Source organism: Aspergillus udagawae (assembly GCF_001078395.1).
Source record: "Aspergillus udagawae IFM 46973 DNA, scaffold_2, whole genome shotgun sequence".
In the NCBI taxonomy this organism is placed as follows: domain Eukaryota; kingdom Fungi; phylum Ascomycota; class Eurotiomycetes; order Eurotiales; family Aspergillaceae; genus Aspergillus; species Aspergillus udagawae.
In genome coordinates this window covers 3,223,108-3,242,668 of record NW_025091265.1, presented here as the reverse complement: position 1 = coordinate 3,242,668, position 19,561 = coordinate 3,223,108, and the positions used below count along the sequence as shown (strand labels likewise).

Sequence of the window (19,561 nt, the reverse complement as noted above, 5' to 3'; positions counted from 1 at the left end):
CTCTTCATCTTCTCGGAAAGTAACCCATCAACAGCTCACCAGCCAACATCACAAAATGTCAAATACAAACCCATCCCTCTACGGCATCCCCCGACATAGTCAAAAACCCTCCTCCCAATCAACCGCCCCCTCCGCCTCCACCCTCGCCTTCACCACCCAGCTCTCCTCGCTCATCACCAAGGGCACCGAGTCCCCCGCCCGCGGCCGCCCTCGACCCTCCAAATCCTCCAAATCAGACATCTTCGCCGTCCACAACAAAGGCGCCCAGAAACGCGCCGCAGCAGACCTCCGCGATGCGGACGATGAAACCTCCGTCCGCCAGATCCACAAGCGCACCGCAGACATCGGCGCCGTCGACGCCGCCACCCTGCATCGCTCCAAGCGGCGGCTGGAGGAAAAGGCGCGCATGTATGAGGATCTCAAGGGCGGGCTTTACCTCGCAGGTGACAGCGATGACGAGGCAGACACCAATGTGGGCGGGGACGATTACCTGGCAAGACTCCGTCGGAAGGAGAAGGAGGGGCTGGTAGATTTTGATCGGAAGTGGGCCGATGCGCAGCGAGCGAGGGCGTCAGATGATTCCAATTCCGACGGGGAGGACGGGGAAGAGGCCGACGATAATGCGTCTATTGTCTCGTACGAAGACGAGCTCGGGCGGACCCGGCGTGGCACGAGGGCCGAAGCTGCGCGTGCTGCGTTAGCTAAAGCGCAAGAGAGCGGCGAAGGTCAGGGTCCGGAGCGGTGGCGGCCTGCGCGGCCCGAGAAGCTGATCTACGGGGCTGCGGTTCAGGCGGAGGCGTTCAACCCGTCGTCGTTTGCGGCGGAGCAGATGGCGTCACTTGCTGCGCGGCGGGACCGGTCGCCTACGCCGCCGGAGGAGACGCACTACGATGCGGATGCGGAGGTGCGGAACCGCGGGACGGCGTTCTATGCGTTTGCCAAGGATGAGGAGACGCGGAGGAAGCAGATGGAGGAGCTGATGAGTGCACGGGAAGAGACGCAGCGCGAGCGGGAGGCCAGGCAGGCGAGGCGGGCGGAGCGACAGCGGGTGAAGGATGAGAGGAGGCGGCAGATTGAGGAGCTACGAACTAAGAGAAGGGCGGAGACGTTTCTGGCTGGGTTGGGAGATCTGGGTGCTCTGCGGGCGGATGCATCCTAGATATGAGGGGTTGTCTTTTATAACTTGCTGTACATTATGATACCCTGTTTCCAAGCGAATACCTCACAAATGGATATATCAACGAGGCAAATAAGCCGCTCAATGATCATTTTCTCATGACGGTCATGGCACATAAATCATGGGTATTATGTTTTAGTCATCAAGTTCGTCCACAATGGTTCCGTATACGATCAAAAGTCTCACCGCGATAGTTCTAGCGAGTGTTCGCCAGCTCTGCGATGGTCTCTACGAAGCCTTGCGCATCTACACCCACGTCAGTATTCCCTGAGAACCCTGAGATGAGCAAAACTTACCAGCACGATTCGTAAACTGCAATATATGATCTCCCCTCGACGTCTTCTGCGGGGTATAATCGGCCGCGAACATGAAGATGGTCTGACGGAGCTCACGCAGCACTACCACCTTGGAATCCGGACGGCGGATCCAGCTGCGTGTCCCGAGATACTGAGTGATAAAGGCAGTCCACACAGGGGCTCTAACAACCAGTAAGCTCAGCTTTTGCATTCTCTGTGGATTGGTAAATACCGCTTCATCTCCCCCTTGTGGACGGATGCTTGGAGTCTCACGGCGCCGGAGACCTTGTCCCGGTATATGCGCAGCGCGTGGAGGTAGTTATCGTCGAGGATCTGTCTGTTGCAGTGTGAGCTTTGACTTGGGCTTGTGTCTGCATGACTCACCCTCCAAAGAGCTCTTCTTCGTTATCGAGCTCGTAATCGCGGATGCTCTCCACAGGTCGACCGGCGTCTTGGGAGCGTAATGCGAGAAATGTGCAGAAGAAAAGGACCATCTCTACTGCTTATCAGCAAAGGTCTCTACATCTGGTAGAATGTGACATACGCTCAATGGTGCTGAACTTAAAGTTGGCCCACAGGACCAACTCGTACCCTCCGCGCCGTCGCCGGCACAGGTTCAGGCAGGAGCCAACCCGGACGATCTCCAGGAGATTTAGAGGCATGCAGAAGTATTCGCTTGGTCGAGTGGTGTGAGGGGCCTTGCACAATATCCGCGCTCGGTGGTCGTCCTCGCGAAGGTAGAAATGCACGCGAAGGTCCGAGTCGCCGGTGAAAGCTCTGAGACGGTTAGCCGCAGGTTCTCTGGGGGAGCAGGACCGGACCTGGTATATGCTCACAATTGGAAGAGTTCCTCGAATCCTTCATCTTTGAGCCATCGCTTGACTCCAGGAGAATGGTCACCAAGACATTTCGAACTAGTGCCATCATGCATCAATAGCTAGATCAATGGCCTGGAGATATATCATGCTCACCTTTCGCCTACGTAAGGAATGGGGGTCATTGTGATCTCATCTAGAAATACCCGCTTGGCCCAATGGTCGCTCACAAGCGTATTGGAGGCAGCAGACTGACTGGTAGTGGTCGTAGAGGTGGTAGTAGGCGATCCCGGCGCATCAGGCGCGGAAGGGGGGATATCCGAAAATGTCCCCGACGAAGGAGAGAGGGGCGATTGAGGCGAGCGATGAGATGGTCTGGCTCGCTCGTACGACCTACGGTTACGGGGTCGTCGATCACTGACTGGACTTCCCGGCTCGGCACTCGTGGTGCTCGAGGACGGGGTGCCTAGGGAGAGGCCGCCAAATCGCGGAGTAAGCCGGTTTTCTTGCTGGATCAAGAGGCCCTTGAAATTGTTGCGCAGACCGCTCATAAGAGATGTGTCAGGAAATTTGCTACGACATCATGTCAGTATCAGACCTGGGGAGGAAAAGAAGCTGAACGCACTCCTTGATCAAATCCTCCAATTCCCGGAGAAACGTCTTGTACTTGGCCAGACGAGTGGGAAGCGGTTCGTGAGATTCCTTCTGAAAGAAAGCAGTAAGGCTAAGCCATGTCCGTTTGAAGACCTCGCGGTTTGACCCTTTCTGCACTTCAATGTCGCCGAAGAAATCCACAATGTCCTCGAGTGTATACTTCAGGCTGGTCTGCACCAGATCCAGGTCTTCTTTGGCGACAGCCACATTACGCCGAAACTGACGATTCTTGGTGAGGTCATCCAGGCTTGTCAAAGATGTGCTGATGGAGTAGAGGTCGGCAATGAGACTGGTGATCTCCGTTGCATGTTCGGGCAGAGGATCACGCAGCATCCGGAAGCCAGCTGCCACATCCTCTGCGTTGTCGGCCGATGTGCGCAATGCCATTGCGAGGGATCACATCACTGGGCCGCGGCCTTTAACCAGAATTTCCCTCGGGAAGTGTGGGGTCTGTTATATACGGGTTGAGAGACGAGCCGGAATTGTAACGCACAAACAGTTGACCACTGTAGTGTTCAAATCAAGAATATTGAGATGAAGAAAAAACATACACCCAGGGACCACACAAATGGTCGCTATACGAAGTAGTGTGGAGTTACATCCAGGACAAGCATAGTAAAACCAAGGCGAAGGGAAAAAAGAGCCGGAGGGGCACCAACGATGGACTCGGAGATTGATGATTAGGATTAGACTAAGTATTTAATTAGTTAGTTATAGGGTTATTGAAGAGCTGGCTTGTGCCGTGTCATCTGTGGGATCAGGCTTTGGATGCATGTCGTCTCAGAGCCTCTTGTAGAAAGACGGAGAAGCGCACACAAAAGCAGCAAGCATGGAAAGAGCAAAGATTCCCTATCAGAAAAGAAGGATAATGAATGAAAGAGAAGGAAAGCTACCAGGATTGTTCAAAAGGGACAGAAAATATGGTATCTAGAAGCTGAAGAAGCCTCAAGTGGGGCACAATCTGAGTCAAAAGGGTCCTAAATACAATCAAGAGACCCTCGAGATCCCGTATCCTTGCACTTTCAATCCTTTGGCGAAGAAGACAATCGACTTGCGGCTCCTTCAGCGACAGACGGCGACAGACAGCGACAGAGAAGATGCCCCTCCTGGCCGTCTAATAAGGATCGTTGACGTGTTCGTGCAGAGGACAGTCCTGGCAGCCAATAATGCGCGGGGGTATCGCATCCACCGAATTGAGCGGTGATGAGCATTTGTAAGTGTATGTGTAACCCCGCGAGGACGACTAGGAGGAGATGAATGGGATGCTTCAAGTGGCTAGAGGGACCGGCATCTCATGACACAGGATCTCTGTTTCACCTCTATGTCCAGAAGTCTCACTCTGTGCAATCCCTTGTGAGGAACAAAGTTCATGACCAACCTTAAACGAGTCTTTTTCATTTCATGCAGATCACGAGACACTCACCAACAGGCGATAAGGAGATCTCAGTGTCAGAGGTCTAGGGCTGGAATATGGTTTGACAATCAACGCTAAGAGCACATCTAGAGCTGCAATAGTAGAGTAAGCAGAAAGCATCGATCACTGGGTTGTGTGTCGTACCATCTCTCGCTGGGGATCAATCTAGGTAGATACACCATCTTTGACACCACTACCTCTCTACTTGAGAATGGAATGCCTACAATGCTCCATTGTCCATACCAGCTATATATATATAGCCCAAGGCCATAACAGATCTCCACAGTCCATACCTGAGTCCTAATTAGAAATGTCAAAGCTCAGGCATCAAGGCATCAACTCGGAGATATCGGAGCTGAAACGCGTCGGTGCAACACGTAAACAAACGGTCCCCCCGCGCCTCCCGGGAGCTTGGGCCAGGTACCCGAGCTGCAAGATCTCACAGTTTTCCAGTCTCAACTGTCAAATGGGCACAACCCCCCATGCAACCTATCTACTTGATATACGACATAATAAGAGAAGAGGGAAAGGATGCGGTTGATTAGCTACTAGTATACAGCTGTTTTTGCTTGCCTCACACATCACTTTCTGCAGCTTCAGCTTCCGGTCATAATAATCCCACCAGTCGGAACTCAAATAAGGCTGCAGTCCACCCTTATTCAAGTCAAATTCAACCCAGTCCGTACAGTAAACATTTCCCATTGAAGATCCTTCATGAAGAACAGAAAAGCACGTAGAGAAACCCCACCGTCATCCCATCCCGAGAGCCGTCGCAAGTTAAAATAAAAAAGAGTATAGAGAGGAAAAAGCGACGAATACAACTCAATCAGAGTGAAAATACGACTCAACAACGCCAATCGGTCCAGACAGAAGAGACCTAGGTTTGAAAGGAGACCTTAAGAGGATTCCTCTTCGTCCTCATCCTGAGCGGCCTGTAATTCAAGGTCTGTCAGCACTGTTCATTTCAAGGCAGATGAGGTATAATCACGTACGTTGTAGCTCGCCTTCTCGTCCTCGTAACGCTTCTTGTCGGCGGCGGCCTTCTCCTCGTAGGGTCGGCGGTCGCTGTCGCTCAGGGCCTTCCATCTCTCTCCAAGCATCTTGCCGACCTGACCTGCGAAGAGAGTAAGCGATGAATCCAGAGCCTGAGCACTGCAGCCAGTGTGACTTACCGAACGTGATGCCGGGGTTCTCCTCGCGGACCTTGTCACGGTTGTCGTTGGCGAAGAACATGTAGGCAGAAAGACCACGCTTGGGGGCATTGGGGTCTACCTCAAGAATTAGTTCAACGCAAGGTGCGTCAGAAAAAGCGCAAGTACATACCCTTCTTCTTTCTCTCGACGCGCTTAGTCTTGGTGGCGCGGGTGGAAGTCTTTTCCTTAGGCATTGTGGTGGTGACTGACTGCAAGAAGGAGCTGTTAGAAGCTGCCAATCAAGTCGGGAAATCAAAAACGAGCGTGTCAGATGAAAAAATATACACAGAGGATGGAATAAAATCCAGATGAAAGGTCGAGGAACTGATGCTCGAGTGCGCGCTAGAAGCAGAGTGGTGCGCGTGCCCGGAGGGCGCTCGCGGTCGCAAGTCAAGCAATAACACGGGAAAAGAAAATCGCGCATCCAGAGCTTACCTGAGACCTGACTCAAAGAGCAAGAAGATAGTTCAAGTATTAAAATCGACTGTTTTGGCCTGCATTCGACAAATATCAGTTTGGGGCTGTTCATTGCCACTGAACTATATGATTGCGGTCGCGAATGCGCGACAGCAGAGTCTCGCGGTCATGATGGAAAAATCAAGCAAATAACGATCGCTGAAAGACGTTCTGAGATGGGAACAAGTAGATGCAGAGAAAAATAATAATTGGGTTGGTGTTGTTGAGAAGATGTTTAGATGTGGGAATGTTTATAAGGAAACTCACCGATTCGGATGTAGTACTTTTTTGTATGGGGAGCGAATTTGTATGGAGAGAACTGGTAGAGGGAGAGTGAGGGAGTAGAGAGAGAGAGAATAGTATGAGGGAGAGGGGAGAGTAGTAGTAGTAGGAGAGGGAGGGGAGGGCAGCTGCACCAGCAGCAGAAAGGGAGAACGGAACTGCGGGCCACCACTCTGCTTTACACCACTACTACTGGACTACTGACGACCTGCTTTACCTCACTCACCTCATACTACGCTTTGCATCCGGCTTAGTCTTTGGTTGGAAGGGAGGAGGGGGCCAGCACAGGCAAGGGAAAAGTCACCTAACTGGCTGACACCGCGCTGGGAAATGAGTGGTATCGTCCCATACATGTCACGTACAGCATTGCTCAGGTTTCCACTTCCTGCGACCGTCAGCTGTCTGGTGGGAATTCCCACTCAATATTTTCATAAGGGCATGGTCTTCGAAGGTAAGAAATATCTTTATTTCAACAAGATCCATTCGCCGATTCTGTATAATCTTGACTTCCTTCGCAAATCATGTCGCTTTTTGTCGAACCAAGAGCGTAACTGGGTTGCGCATCACGCTGATGGCGAGGTATCGTCATCCAGTGTATTGGCAATACCATACAGTTACCTTACACCTCACCTCATCCACATCCACCATCCTTCCTACTAGCTGGTACCACTTTACTAGCAGTACTTTCTCCATACTGTGGATTAATCACACATACCTAAGCCACCTAGCAATGGTACGGAGGACAAAAGTAGCACATAGATAATTGACTGTGGTATTAATTATTGACGGCTGATCATTTTCATACGTCCATTGATCACCGAGATACGAATCAATAATCTCGGTAAAAAATTAAGAATAAAAATAAAATAAATTGAAAAAGTAAAAATGAAATCAAGATCCTTTGTTGTGAATTCAATAGCTGGCTCTGAAACAAGCACTGCTGACTCTTTCCATACATAATTCCCACTGCCTCTTTCTTCTATATACACACACAGAGCCCGTGCCTCGGCGCAAACCCATCCATGCCCTACCATTATCGCTCTCGATTGGATTGTTGTCCATGCTTAATATCTCCCTCCGAATGAAGGGATATGTGTATTTTACCTGTCAATCGCTTAGAGAAGTGTTTACTTTGTACGGAGTAGAGGTTGTTGGTTCTTCCTTTCCCGTTACAATTCCAATCATATTGGCCAGTATAGTGCCTGAGCTCTACACTCCGCCAGCCTAGCTTCTCTGTATCCACGTAGTGCATATTGTCCTTTCTTATTATCGGGGGCCGTAAGCATTTGTTTGCGTCATCTTGAGTTTCCCCCTACTTTATATCAAATCTTTCCATGATAAATATGGCTTGACTATCTACGCATCAGGTCGGGTCTCCACGGATACGCATTAAATGCTTTGCCATTATCTATGCTACACGTACCAGGGTGAATTGTGGTAGACGAATGTGGGTTATTCTGCAAGTACTCGGGCCTCAGACGTGCTTCACAAGCTAGACTATCTACTTGGAATCTGTTTTAGTCCTAGACTTCGGTCTGAGGGGAGTATTGCCAATATACTACGGAGTAGACTAGCCAGCCACAGAAGGTAATACTGCCTTGCCTTACTATCAATGGATCACATAAATGTATAGTAGGCACAGAGGACTTCAGTGCCCCAGTTAATAGGCGTTAAATCATACAGCCACGTCCTTGTTATACTTATGTATCCCACACTCTGTTCACCGTCTGTTTGCTGATGCATATATGGACACTGGTACAACGATCCAGTCTCCATAGATGACTGTTAGTTTACACTTAAAGATATTAAAGGAAGGGTTAGTGGATTATTCAATACTGAGAGTCAAAAATCAAGGCCATAAACACTCGTAAACTTAAGTATGTTGAATAGTTGGGCGTGGAAGTGTCATTCTCCTGGTATCCTCCACGTCCTGTACATACTTCGAGTACCGATTGGATAAATCTGCTTGCCTGCAGGGATTGCATACCTAGCTCAAGCTAAATGCCACTTCGTCGTGAAGATTATGGGCAAATCCCAAAAATAACCATACAGTAGCTGGAGGAGACGCTAGGTCGTACTACGGAGGAGGACCTTACTCCCCGTAAACCCAAACTTATGTGTGTGGTAGGTATCACTGGTACGTACTATGGGGAAGTCGTCATAGACTGTGTCAACACTCAGTCTAGCACTCACTCCGTTTCAGAGTACGTACTACCTAGGTTTTTTTCCAACTTCCAGGTGGAAACGCCGATTGTTATTTTTTTTTACCAAAGAATAATGCTAAGGTACTCATCCATCCCAGCTTCAGTTTGTCGCTGATTAATGCATAACATCCTTAGACGCATCCATCAATTGGCGCCCACCTTATCAGGTCCTAATTTCCATCCATCTGTATTCGGATTTTTCTCCATAATTTTACGCTTCACGATCTAGTCATGTATTATTATTTATGACACTAACACAGCAATCATATGGTCTAACAATCATTCTTGTTAGTACCTCTCTATGGGTGAAGGATTATGTCACATGGGTCACACCGCACGACTGAAGATTATTCTGGTGGGCGCTGGCGCGTCTTCAGGTTATCGGCAGTCTGGGCGACACTTTAGGTACCTAAGCGAGATTCCTCTGCTCTTCTGCTGGCTCGACTGCGCCGAAGATTGAGATCTGTATACCGCCCTAATTGAAAATGAAAAAACGAAGTCTATCATCACCACTCATGAACTAGAAGCAGTATCCTGTAGTACGTCGGTCGGAGAAGCCAGTACAACCAAATTGCGGGGAAATCATTAATACTGAGGCGACCATTCTCCCTTTAATCGTCAGATTCATCAATGACTAGAGCTGTAAGCTCATCGTCTTCAGCCCAGTTCACTCCACTTCCTACAACGATAGCACTTGCAATGCTTTTCATGACTTCCCATCTTGATTTGCTCTTCTTGCGATCGGCCTCTAGCTGTTCCAGTTGTGCCTTGAGGTCGTCATCGTCAAGTGCCTCTCTCCACGAAGCGTCATCTTTTGTGGACTCCAGAAGCTGCCGCACTAACTCTTGATTCTTCTGGTGTAGCTGTAGATTCTGTACTTCCACATTGGATAGTTCTCTCAAAGTCGCGTTGTGCGCATTCATTAGATTCTCGTGTGCCAAAGAAAGCACATCTCGCCGGTTGACCAGGGGCAAAAGAGCTCTATGAAGGGTTAGTATGGGTAAAGCAGATTTTAAATGCGCATAAACTGAAAGGAGGTAAAACCTTTCAGCAGGTGATGTAGCTTTCAAGTGAACAGATTTTAATGTTGGATCAGTCATCAGGACAGTACTGATGGCCTTTCTTTTGACAGTGTAGGTGGCCCTTGCCTCGAGAAGCTCACGTTCTGCGATTGCAAGTTGCTCATCTGGGTTGTCCCCAGAAGCCGGTTCCAGATCTAGTGAGAATCAGCGGCTCGGACTGACAGATGTGGAGGGTTTAAAAAGATATATCTGGGAAACAGAAAAAATATATTGACGCGTACCTTGTTCGAGAAGTGCTTTTTCCAGTTCCAGTTCCTGGATTTGATTGTAAAGCTGCAAAATCAAGGCTTCCCTGTCGGACAGGGACACAACATCGCGAGGGTCATCAGCCGCAAGGTCCAGCAAGGAAACCTCGCCTGGACTGAGGTGAGGCAGAGACTGAATCCTCGCAGTTGACATGGAGCAAGACCTCGTGGCAGGCCGACCAAAGCATCTTGTGATATCTCAGGTGAAGCTGGCTCGTAAGCTTTCTGGTCACTGGAGCTACTAACCAGAGTCTAACGGTCGGGGGCGCGGTGGAGAATCCCTGGTTCCGGGGTTGTGTCACGGACTCACGGGTCCCTTCCAAAGCCTAGGCTGGAGCTTCTCTCGGGGGCCTAGAAGGCTTGCGTCTATATGATATGATCCTCGCCTTATCATCTTCCCCTCCTACATTCCTCACATCTCGACTCCTGAGCATCTGGGCTCAGTCGGTGAGGAGGGGATGTCTCTGAATATCTACATCGCTCACACCGGTGAGCATTTACTTGCTGATCCAGTGTCATTTGCCTCGTATGTTTTCCTCTAATTAGTATACCCATCGCCGCCTTCGTCCAGCTTGTCCTTCCTTGTACTCTTATCTGCTACGGTGCGAAAGCTTACTGACACTATTTATCTCTCCTAGTCCGGATGCACTCCGAACATGGATCGCCCGTCATACCTCGATACCTGCACAAAGGCAGATCTTGATGACCGCCCGGGGAAAGAACGTCAGGATACAGTCACTTGCCACCGAGGTACGATAAGATAGTGCCGTCTACTCTAGTATCTTCGTATAGCTTCAGCTACTCATTGATTTTTGTCCAACAGGACGAGATTTTCGTTTATGACCGCCGTTTTGTTAGCGAATCCGACAATGTCGAGCTCCCGGAGCTTCCTCCTCCCGAGCCTTTCACACCGGACACTCCCCCTGATACCCTGGCCAACCAGAACGATCTACAAGCATGGCGGAATCTTTACATGGCCAGACGGTCATGGGCCTTAGCCCTGGCAGAGAGGTGCGGAGCTATGGACAAGAGCATCCACGAACACAACGAGCGGACGGAGATCATCAATCGGGCGGCGGGTGTAGCACTCGAGAATCTGAAGACGCATGTGGGTAATTTGGAGAATCGGTTTCAAGAAGCTCAGATGTGGGCAAATGACTTGTTGAAAGAGCAGCAAGTTGCCCTGGATGGATGGCAGCGCGCGCTCGCGACACTCGAAAGCATTCCCGCATCAAAAGCCTTTCCCTTCCTGGGACGCCCATCAACTCCCAAAGAGCACAAAGATCGGCCAACGGGGACGCTTCGGGATTTCGTGGATGCAGATGAGGTCCAAAAAGCTGGAGCGGAAGCTTCGGCCGAGTCTTCGCGCTTTGCCCGTCAAATTGACGATGTCGCTGAAGCTGTGAGGGGCATCACCACAGACACGCAACGCTTGATCGACGACCCGATGCCATCAGGCACCGACGTCGCCGACGGACTGCAGGAGATGATTACTATCGCGAAGAAAATAAGCTCCGACTATGAGCACGTTCTAGCTCTGCCGAACAATCAGAAGACATTAGCAAATGTTTCCAGGCTTGCTCTAACTCATACCCAAGATCTTCTCCCTTCGATGTTGGACATTAGTGCTGAGATCTATGCCGGGCTCGAAGAAGCCGTTAGGCGACATAATACTGCAATGAAAGTCGCTCTCCACCATATGAGGACTATCTCGGCAACCGAACTACGCCTTGCGGACGTACAATCTCAGATTATTAATCTCAACGTCCAAAGCGACGCGTTTGATGTTGTGTTCTCTGTCTACCACATGCCTATGGTCTACGGCTCCATCTTAGTGGAGTCCGTGCGACGCCGCGAGTTCAACGAAAAAATGAAAGCCGATTCGCTGACGCTGGCCGAGGAGATGGCTGTCTTCAGGGATGAAGAGCAGCGGCGGCGGAAGAAATGGCTGAAGAGCATGGGTGATTTCATCTCTCTTACAGAGACCACTACTCCGGGCGTCGAGATCAATCTGCAGGGCCTCGATTATGAATGGCCCGAGGTCAGTAGAAACGATATCGAATCATATATCGAACATCTCAAAACTCGATCAGCCATGGCTAGTCTGGCCGAAGAGCTTATGCAACAGTACAAGGATTTAGATGCACCTACTCGCCACCAACGCCGCAGGGCAAAGGCTTTCAAGCAGGGCAGCATCTTTGACTTAAGCCGAAGCTCACTGCTACTCCGGAGCGATGATATGCTGCGGAGCCTGAGGGACGAAAAGATCAAGCTCGAAGAGAAGTTGAAGGGTTCGGAAAGCCGCATTCGAAAGCTTGAGGACCTGCTCCACCGCCAGAGCCAGCTCAGTCGGCCGGTCAGCGGAAATTTCAGCCTGGAGTTCCCTAGCTCTCCAGCTTCGCCCCATCCCGATGAACTTTCCAGGCGTTCGTCAGTGTCGTCGCGAAGGATGTCTGCCAACCACTCTTCAGAGGACAAGACGCTAGCGCAGCGGATTGTCACCCTTGAGGCAGAGCTGAATGCGGAGCGGGAGACCGTACAGAGGCTTCAGAAAGAGGCACACGCGGAGAGATTGTCCAATACCGATAAGATCCAGGAGGCGCAGTCTACTAAGAGAGATCTCATCGGCAATCTTGAAGCCCGCCAACGCGAATTCGATGAAGAGCGGCGTTATCTGGAGGGAGAATTAAAAAAGTACAGACTTCGAACAGAAGAACTAGAGGAGGAACTGGATAGGATCACAGACAGCCGCGACCATGCGAAGCAAGACGCCGACGAACGGATCAGTCATCTCGAGACCGAACTGCAAAACCTTCATATTCACGCAGAGGAAGAGATACACCGAGCAAACGATATACTCGAGCAAATACAGACCCAGAAGATGACGGAAGAGAGCCTCCAGCAACGAATCAACGACCTCGAGAAGCAGCAGTCGGAGATCAAAGCGAGAGAGCAGGAGAGTCTTCAGACCTTGCAGGCTGCATTCTTGAACCTGTCTCCTGGGGGTGCTGTACCGGCTGAGATCCCTGGCATTATCAAGGCAATCGAGGTGCTTTCAGAAGGGCTCTCGATTCACGTCAAGAATGCCGAAGAAAAGATGGCTGAGGCAGTAGACGAGAACAGAGCTCTCGAAGAGCGAATGAATCAACTGGAGGCCGAGGTTCAAGACGCCAGAAAGAGCGCGGAGCAACGCGAGTCGGAACTGGCCCAGGTCCGGGGAGAGCTAGCGAAGGAAAAGGAGAAGCTGGCCGCAGTGGAGTCTGAGCTCCATGATGAGAGATCAAAGCTCAATGCTCTGCAGTTGCAGCATGCAGACGATGGCTCCGGTGCGGATGCCTTGCGGGAACGTGTTGTAGAAGAGGAAAGGAAATTAGGAAGCTTGTCTCAAAGACTAGCTGAGGTCGAGGCTCAAGCTCGCCAATCCGAGAAAGAAGTTTCCGCGTGGAAGAACAAAGTCAAGGCCATTTCGGAATCCGAGCAGCAAGCAACAACTCGCATTGAGATTCGTGGCTCAAGAGCTAAGGAGCTTTCCCAACAGCTCTTTGAACAGGTCGAGAAGATGGAGCATATGCTGGAGCAACTGGGCTTCACTGTGATTCGGCAGGACGGAGAGATAGTTGTTCAAAGAGCCTCCAAAGTAAATGCTTCCTCTGGTATTGGCGACAGTCTTGCCCAGTCCGGAGTCGTCTCTGTCAAGCCAGACGCCAGCCTTCTAGACTGGATGCACACAGAGACTGCCCAAGAGGAGACGGATCGGTACATGGCCTTTTTGGAGTCTCTGTACCAGTTTGACGTGGACATCTTTGGAGATGCGGTCGTCAAACGAGTGAAAGATATTGAGCTCCTTGCTCGAAAATGGCAAAAAGAGGCAAGAGGATACCGGGACAAGTACCATCGCACGCAGAGCGAGGCGCATGACAAGATTGCGTATCGGTCATTCAAAGAAGGGGATCTTGCTCTGTTCCTTCCCACCCGTAACCAAGCCATCCGCTCCTGGGCGGCATTCAATGTCGGAGCACCGCACTATTTCCTCCGCGAGCAAGATGCCCATAAACTGCAGACCCGTGACTGGCTACTGGCTCGGATCACGAAGATCGAGGAGCGTGTGGTGGATCTTTCGAAGTCCATGAACGGAGCCCATCCGGATCGTCGATCCATAGGGGGAACCAGTGACGCGGCTTCATTCGATGACGAGAATCCCTTCGAACTGTCTGATGGTCTCCGCTGGTACCTCTTGGATGCGAATGAAGAGAAGCCTGGCGCCCCAGCAACACCCGGCCTGGGTAAAAGCACCGTTGCGCCGGCGCATGTAGACGCCCGCGGTAGCATTCGACTGAAGCGTACATCAAACGGAGGGAACGTTGCCAAAACGTTGACGAAGAGCCTGGACAGTCGGCGCAATAGCTCAAGCTCCAAGAAGGGACCGTTCGCCATTTCCCAGCGAGCCAATGAGTCTACAGCGGAACTCGCTCCGCCGACCGAGGCGAATACCCCTGTCTCACAGAGCGCACAAGAGGCAGCGTCCACCCCTGAAGAGGTTCGCCGCGACCAGCTCCAGGGACCGTGAAGCATTCACGCGTTCCGTCTTCTTATTATTTTCTTCAGCTTTCGTGACTCCCCGGATTGGAGCTGACGCACCGTCATAGGGCACAGGGCGTGCGCATGAGAGTGTACCGGGAGGTCGCCAGCCAACCCCGAGCCTGCAGCGTTCGTCTTCCCGGTTAGCCAGCGAGACGGAGGCCTCCTCGCCATCGCGATCAGCGTCGACCCGGCGTTCGATGAACAGGTATCGGCCGTGGGAGAAACTCTGGTACGTTGACTACCGATTGGAAAGTGGGAGCAAATGAGCAATATTTACAACACATCTGGCGATGAGTGGAGCCATTGATATTTGTCACGTCATGAAATACGGATCATGCCATGCTTGAGAGATACCCATGCGCTTGGAATACGACTTATTTTCTTTTATATGTTATTTAGCCTGTCCTGTCGCAATAACTCATAGATCGGAAACTACGGAATTTGAGGAGGATTATACGCCCCATACGCTCAACTCCGTACCTCTATAGAAAACTCCGCTCGTATCAAGGTGAAACGCACCCAGCAGCGCTTTGCCCCCGACAGAGCCCCAAAAGTGATAGGTACTCAATCGAGCTGATCAGCAAACCCCTCTATCCCCCCCACTTCCTGCCAAAAGCGCGCAAAGTCGACGTTCTCCTTCTCGAACAGCTCCTTTGCCTGCAGCATGGCGGAGCGCTGTCGTTCCGGCGTAAAGCCGCCCGGCTGCGTGCTCTCGTACTGGATTAGTTCCACCCACCGGAAGAAGAGATCCTCCTTGCCCATCTCTGTCAACTTGTCCTTGAACGCCAGGATCTGGTCGCTCTGCGCAGACCGCGTCCTCGCCTCCGCGGTGTCCTCGTCTTCAACCCGCCAGATCAGCCACCCGTCCGCATCGGTATTGACTAGCACGGCTGTGCGGAACTCAGAAAAGGCGACGCGATCGTCTTTCCGGGCGGGATCAACCATCTCGTGCGCCTTGATCATGGCGTCGTAGTCCAGGTCCCAGTCCGCGTCGACGAGTAGGTATCCCGTCTTGCGGATGCGGTCGGGGGTAACGGCCGCGACGATCTTGTCGCGGGCTTCGTCGTTGTCGCGGATCCAGCGATTTCGCTCCAGCGTCTCGGAGAGGGTGCGCTGGCTGCGGCGGACGATGATCTCGCGGCCTTGGAAGCCGATTCTGCGGCGCCATTGCACGGGCCCGCGGATGAAGCGGATCGGCCAGGATAGGAATACGGTTATGAGGAAGTAGTCGATCATGAGGCTGAATGTGCGGCGGAGGATGAGGCTTGTTGTTTCGGCTGAGGAGAGTCGTGAGGTGTCTACCCCCGCGGAGCTGGTGAGTCCGATGACCGTGGCGAGCATGGCGGGGTAGGTGTTGCGCACCATGTAGATGCGGAGGGCGAAGATGGCGACGATCACGGCATTGATTATGGTTGGTACAATGAAGGTCTGTTTCTTGAGTTCTGGCGGGGAGGTGTCGATGTGGATTAGGTAGACCTCTCGTGGTGAGAGGGGCTCGAGGAAGGGCCGGAGGGTGGCGGGTGCTTTGGAGAATGGTGGAAGAGGGCCTGCTTGCGCGCTGGGAGTCGACGATCCGGAGGACGAGGCAGAGCGCGCCGCTGATGCCTTACCCTTGCCGGAGCGTCGTGCAGACTTGGTCATTGTGATGTGCTCTTGTTGGAGTTCGGCGGTTATGCCGCGATAGAGCGGTTTCACAGCGATATTAGCAGAATTATTCAGATTGTTTTCCTGTTACCTGGCAAGTATTCTTGTATGAGTTGCCAAGCATCAGGAGGCCATGCGCTGGCACACGATCACCGTGATGATCAAGACGTCTGACCCGGTCACATGTCCGTCAGTAATAGGTCGATGCACACCAATGAAACGAAAGACGAGATGTTACAATGCATACCATGTATCTTCCAAATCCAATGGAGCTAGAGAGCAACAAGATGATAGCAACCGTCCTGTTCTGGGGCGAGAACCGCTGGGTGTAGTTTGTATAGCATCATTATTTCGAAATTCCGCCGAATGACGCTGTTGTTCCTCCTCCGCAGCGCTAAACCGCTTTGAGTCTATAGGACGGAACTCGATGTTGGAGCTTCGTCCGCATTGTTGAGTTACCGCTCCCAATTTATCAGCTATTGCATTCTTGGGGGATAAAGAAACGCGTTGTGTTGTTGCAGAAATAGTGAATGAAGGGAATATTGCCCATTCACTCGAGGGGCCCCTCTGTTTGTCGTCATGCCCACCCCCGAGCGCAACACGGACCGGCTACCCTCGTCGCGTCGCATGTACGAGCAGCAACAGCAGCGCTCACCTTTCAGTCGAGCTCGTGGCAATTCTCGAGCAACTGAAGATTTTGACGCGTCTCGGATTCCCAGTCCATCCTACAAATATGCTAGTCAGCGTCGGACGAATTTCAATGAGACCAATACCTTAACAGGAGCATTCAGGAAAGCGGGGCGCTACGCAACGATGGCAGAGAATGAAGGTATTTCGGCATCCGTTCCTTATGCGAGAGGGACGCCAAGTCCTGGAAGAAGGCGCCAGATTTACAATGCCCGGTCACCCGAGTCGAATCCGCCGAACGAGCTTGCTGAGGCATATCGACAGATAGACGATGCGGATAGCCTGGTCGATCTGGAGCCAGAGGACGTCTATGGCCGGGAGGATAAGATTAGACGGTCATCAGATTATTATACGAGAGATTACGATGTGTTCACGACCTCTGACGCGAGCTTTCTGAACGAAGTTCAAGACGAGTCGCCGTGGCGCAGGTTGTCCGATAATATTCAGGATGAGAAGCGCTTGAGACGAGCCACAACCAGCCACTCTCCTGTTCTGTCGAATCGCGGCGGAACTAAGAATGCCTTGACCGCGGAGAATCTTCAACGGCGCGAGGAGGAGGATCAGCTCGTCTCTGGAGACGATGATACTTTCCAGCACGGGCTCAATGTACCTTCCACTTGGGGTAGCCGAGCGAAACGCAATACCGACTGGCTCAAAAAATTAAAGCGACGCGATGAACCTGAGCCCGAGCCGGAGCCCGAGCCCGAGCAAAGGCCGGAGCGGCCTGTCAATGTGTCGCCGCCAATGACCAAGTTCAATTTCGACTTTCGTACCAGCCCCGGCCGATCCCTGGAGCCGGCATCAAGCAGATATAGCAGGATCCCTCTATCAGACGCCAGGAACAAATTGTCCTCGGAGCAAAAGGACGACAAGCCGATCGGAGGAAATTCGGAGCCCATCGTCAATACTCCAGTCATTGTCTACAAGGATTCCAGTTTCACCAGGCTAAGTCCCTCGAAGCGCGACTCGCATGACTTGATCCGCAGACTTGCGAGACGAGAGAGTCCTGATCAGAATCGAAACCAGCAGGAGTTGAGGACACCCGAAGCACCAAAGGGCGGCCAGCGTCGGATATATGACAAGACCCCTGTCGTGACAGGCGCCTGGATAGACACCCCTATGACTGAGCGCATTTCTGAACGTACCACCAAGATGTCTGAGGAACTCACAAATGGTTTCAGGTCTCAAGTTGTGCCAGATGAACCGAAACCTGTAATTCCCAAAGTGGAAGAAGTGGCAGAAGCCGAGGTCAAAGGACTCACGCAGGAGAGGGAACGGGACGCAGAGAGGAACAAACGAGAGCATCAGGAGAGAGAGCGCGAAAAGGAGCAAGAGAAAGCAAGGACGGAGGAGGAGAAGGAAAAGACAAAATTGGAGAATGAAGAGAAGGAAAAAGAAATGCAAAGGCAAGAAGAGGAACAAGCGAAGAGCAAGGAACGAGAGAAGAAGAAGGTGAAACCGCCACTCATCAAGCCCGATCTGCCTAAGAGTGCCCTCGAGTCGGTCATACAGGAACACAAGTCCGACAAAGAAACCCTCGATGTGGGTGACGATACGATTGAAAGCCTCCAAGAATTGCTGGCCGAGCAGTCCACTGAAGCCAAGGCCGGCCAACAGTCCGATGCCGCCTACGAGAAGGAAATAATGGAGAGGTTAGAGCGGAGCCAAGGTGCCGAGGACGTGGGCGATCATAAGATAAGCGAGAAACTGCTGTCGCTCGAAGTGAACCAGGACAGTTTGAGGAAGAAGATTGATGGCGTTGAGGAACAAATGACGCAAAATATGCCCAAGTTACCCGAGGACTCCCCGCGCCCGACATCTTCCCAAGCCCATACGCAGTTGAAGCGCACTCTTGCAGAAAAGACATGCGAGACTTGCGGCGCAGAAAATGACGGCCGAATCTATGCTGCCATTCCGCTCCCTCTTTTGTGGAAACGCGATCCAATGTCGCGACGTATTCGTATTACGCGCCTAGGTTGGGGCCTCCTGCTTTCACTCCTGTGGTTCGTTTCTGAATCGACCATGTGCGACTACTACTGCCATCCCACTGTTGCTCCCGTCTGCGAAGGCAACTGTTTGCGTCCCGACGCACCCCGATTTCCGTTCGTGCTTCCGACGATGCTATGGCGTTGGTCTCATCTCTCTTCTGCTCTGTCACCGGTTGCGACATTTGGAATCGCATTTATCAGACTCCTAGCGCAGCTCCTGGGTCTCTGGGACGGTTACGTGGACGTGCCACCGCGGACACTCAACCTTTCTGGCGAGGTCCGTATCTACGGCACGCGAATCACTCATTCACCTGTGACAGCAACGGCTACTCCGGGGTTCTTCGCCAGGCAATGGCCGGCTAAGGACCTCAGACACACCCCGGAAGCCATGCACACGCCAGAGGCTGTCCCAGAGTTGAGGCTGGAGGAGGAGTTGCCTCGAGCAGTGTGGGACGATGACTCGATGGACGACGACGAATTATTGTGACCAATGCATGGACTGGAGTCGGGGTTCTTCGTCTTTTCATTTATTTGATTTTATATGGTTTCCTGGAGTTGATGGTCGGTTTGTACCATGGAACAGCGGTTGGCCAACGGCGTTAAGATTTTGTACCTGGACATCTTGCTGGGTTCTTCGGCTATCTTAATACCATCTATGATTGTGGTTCTCTGACAATCTTTTATACATACTACTTCATAGTTTATGGGGAATTAGGTTGGCCTTGGCGGGAATGATGAAATGCTGCAGAACGCCAGCCATTTTAAGGCTGACCCACGATCACACGTAGCACGTTCAAGCTTATTATCCACAATATCAAATATCGAGGGGGTCCATACGGCAGA

At 51.7% G+C, this 19,561-nt stretch overlaps 7 protein-coding genes across 7 annotated transcripts; 3 read left to right on the top strand and 4 right to left on the bottom strand.

Moving 5' to 3' along the window:
- Positions 1–55: 55 nt before the first annotated feature.
- Positions 56–1,159, top strand: Aud_003452 (CCDC174 family protein; the record flags this gene model as incomplete). Its single annotated transcript, XM_043288402.1, has 1 exon — positions 56–1,159. The coding sequence occupies one exon, from the start codon at positions 56–58 to the stop codon at positions 1,157–1,159; it is 1,104 nt and encodes a 367-aa protein (XP_043144337.1).
- A 214-nt stretch (positions 1,160–1,373) lies between these two features.
- Positions 1,374–3,329, bottom strand: Aud_003451 (uncharacterized protein; the record flags this gene model as incomplete). Its single annotated transcript, XM_043288401.1, has 8 exons — positions 1,374–1,423; positions 1,474–1,655; positions 1,706–1,810; positions 1,858–1,969; positions 2,018–2,250; positions 2,310–2,387; positions 2,445–2,861; positions 2,914–3,329. The coding sequence occupies 8 exons, from the start codon at positions 3,327–3,329 to the stop codon at positions 1,374–1,376; spliced, it is 1,593 nt and encodes a 530-aa protein (XP_043144336.1).
- A 1,923-nt stretch (positions 3,330–5,252) lies between these two features.
- nhp6 (high-mobility group nucleosome-binding protein) lies at positions 5,253–5,743 on the bottom strand (the record flags this gene model as incomplete). The annotated part of the gene is made up of 4 exons (XM_043288400.1): positions 5,253–5,288; positions 5,349–5,470; positions 5,529–5,624; positions 5,680–5,743. 4 exons carry the CDS (start codon positions 5,741–5,743, stop codon positions 5,253–5,255), a joined length of 318 nt encoding a protein of 105 aa, XP_043144335.1.
- A 3,359-nt stretch (positions 5,744–9,102) lies between these two features.
- On the bottom strand, positions 9,103–9,972 carry Aud_003449 (centromere protein H; the record flags this gene model as incomplete). The annotated part of the gene is made up of 3 exons (XM_043288399.1): positions 9,103–9,472; positions 9,536–9,707; positions 9,795–9,972. The coding sequence occupies 3 exons, from the start codon at positions 9,970–9,972 to the stop codon at positions 9,103–9,105; spliced, it is 720 nt and encodes a 239-aa protein (XP_043144334.1).
- A 304-nt stretch (positions 9,973–10,276) lies between these two features.
- atg11 (autophagy protein ATG11) lies at positions 10,277–14,637 on the top strand (the record flags this gene model as incomplete). Its single annotated transcript, XM_043288398.1, has 4 exons — positions 10,277–10,344; positions 10,457–10,568; positions 10,642–14,381; positions 14,499–14,637. The coding sequence occupies 4 exons, from the start codon at positions 10,277–10,279 to the stop codon at positions 14,635–14,637; spliced, it is 4,059 nt and encodes a 1,352-aa protein (XP_043144333.1).
- A 326-nt stretch (positions 14,638–14,963) lies between these two features.
- Aud_003447 (uncharacterized protein) lies at positions 14,964–16,040 on the bottom strand (the record flags this gene model as incomplete). Its single annotated transcript, XM_043288397.1, has 1 exon — positions 14,964–16,040. The coding sequence occupies one exon, from the start codon at positions 16,038–16,040 to the stop codon at positions 14,964–14,966; it is 1,077 nt and encodes a 358-aa protein (XP_043144332.1).
- A 582-nt stretch (positions 16,041–16,622) lies between these two features.
- On the top strand, positions 16,623–19,205 carry Aud_003446 (uncharacterized protein; the record flags this gene model as incomplete). The annotated part of the gene is made up of 1 exon (XM_043288396.1): positions 16,623–19,205. The coding sequence occupies one exon, from the start codon at positions 16,623–16,625 to the stop codon at positions 19,203–19,205; it is 2,583 nt and encodes an 860-aa protein (XP_043144331.1).
- Positions 19,206–19,561: the final 356 nt, after the last annotated feature.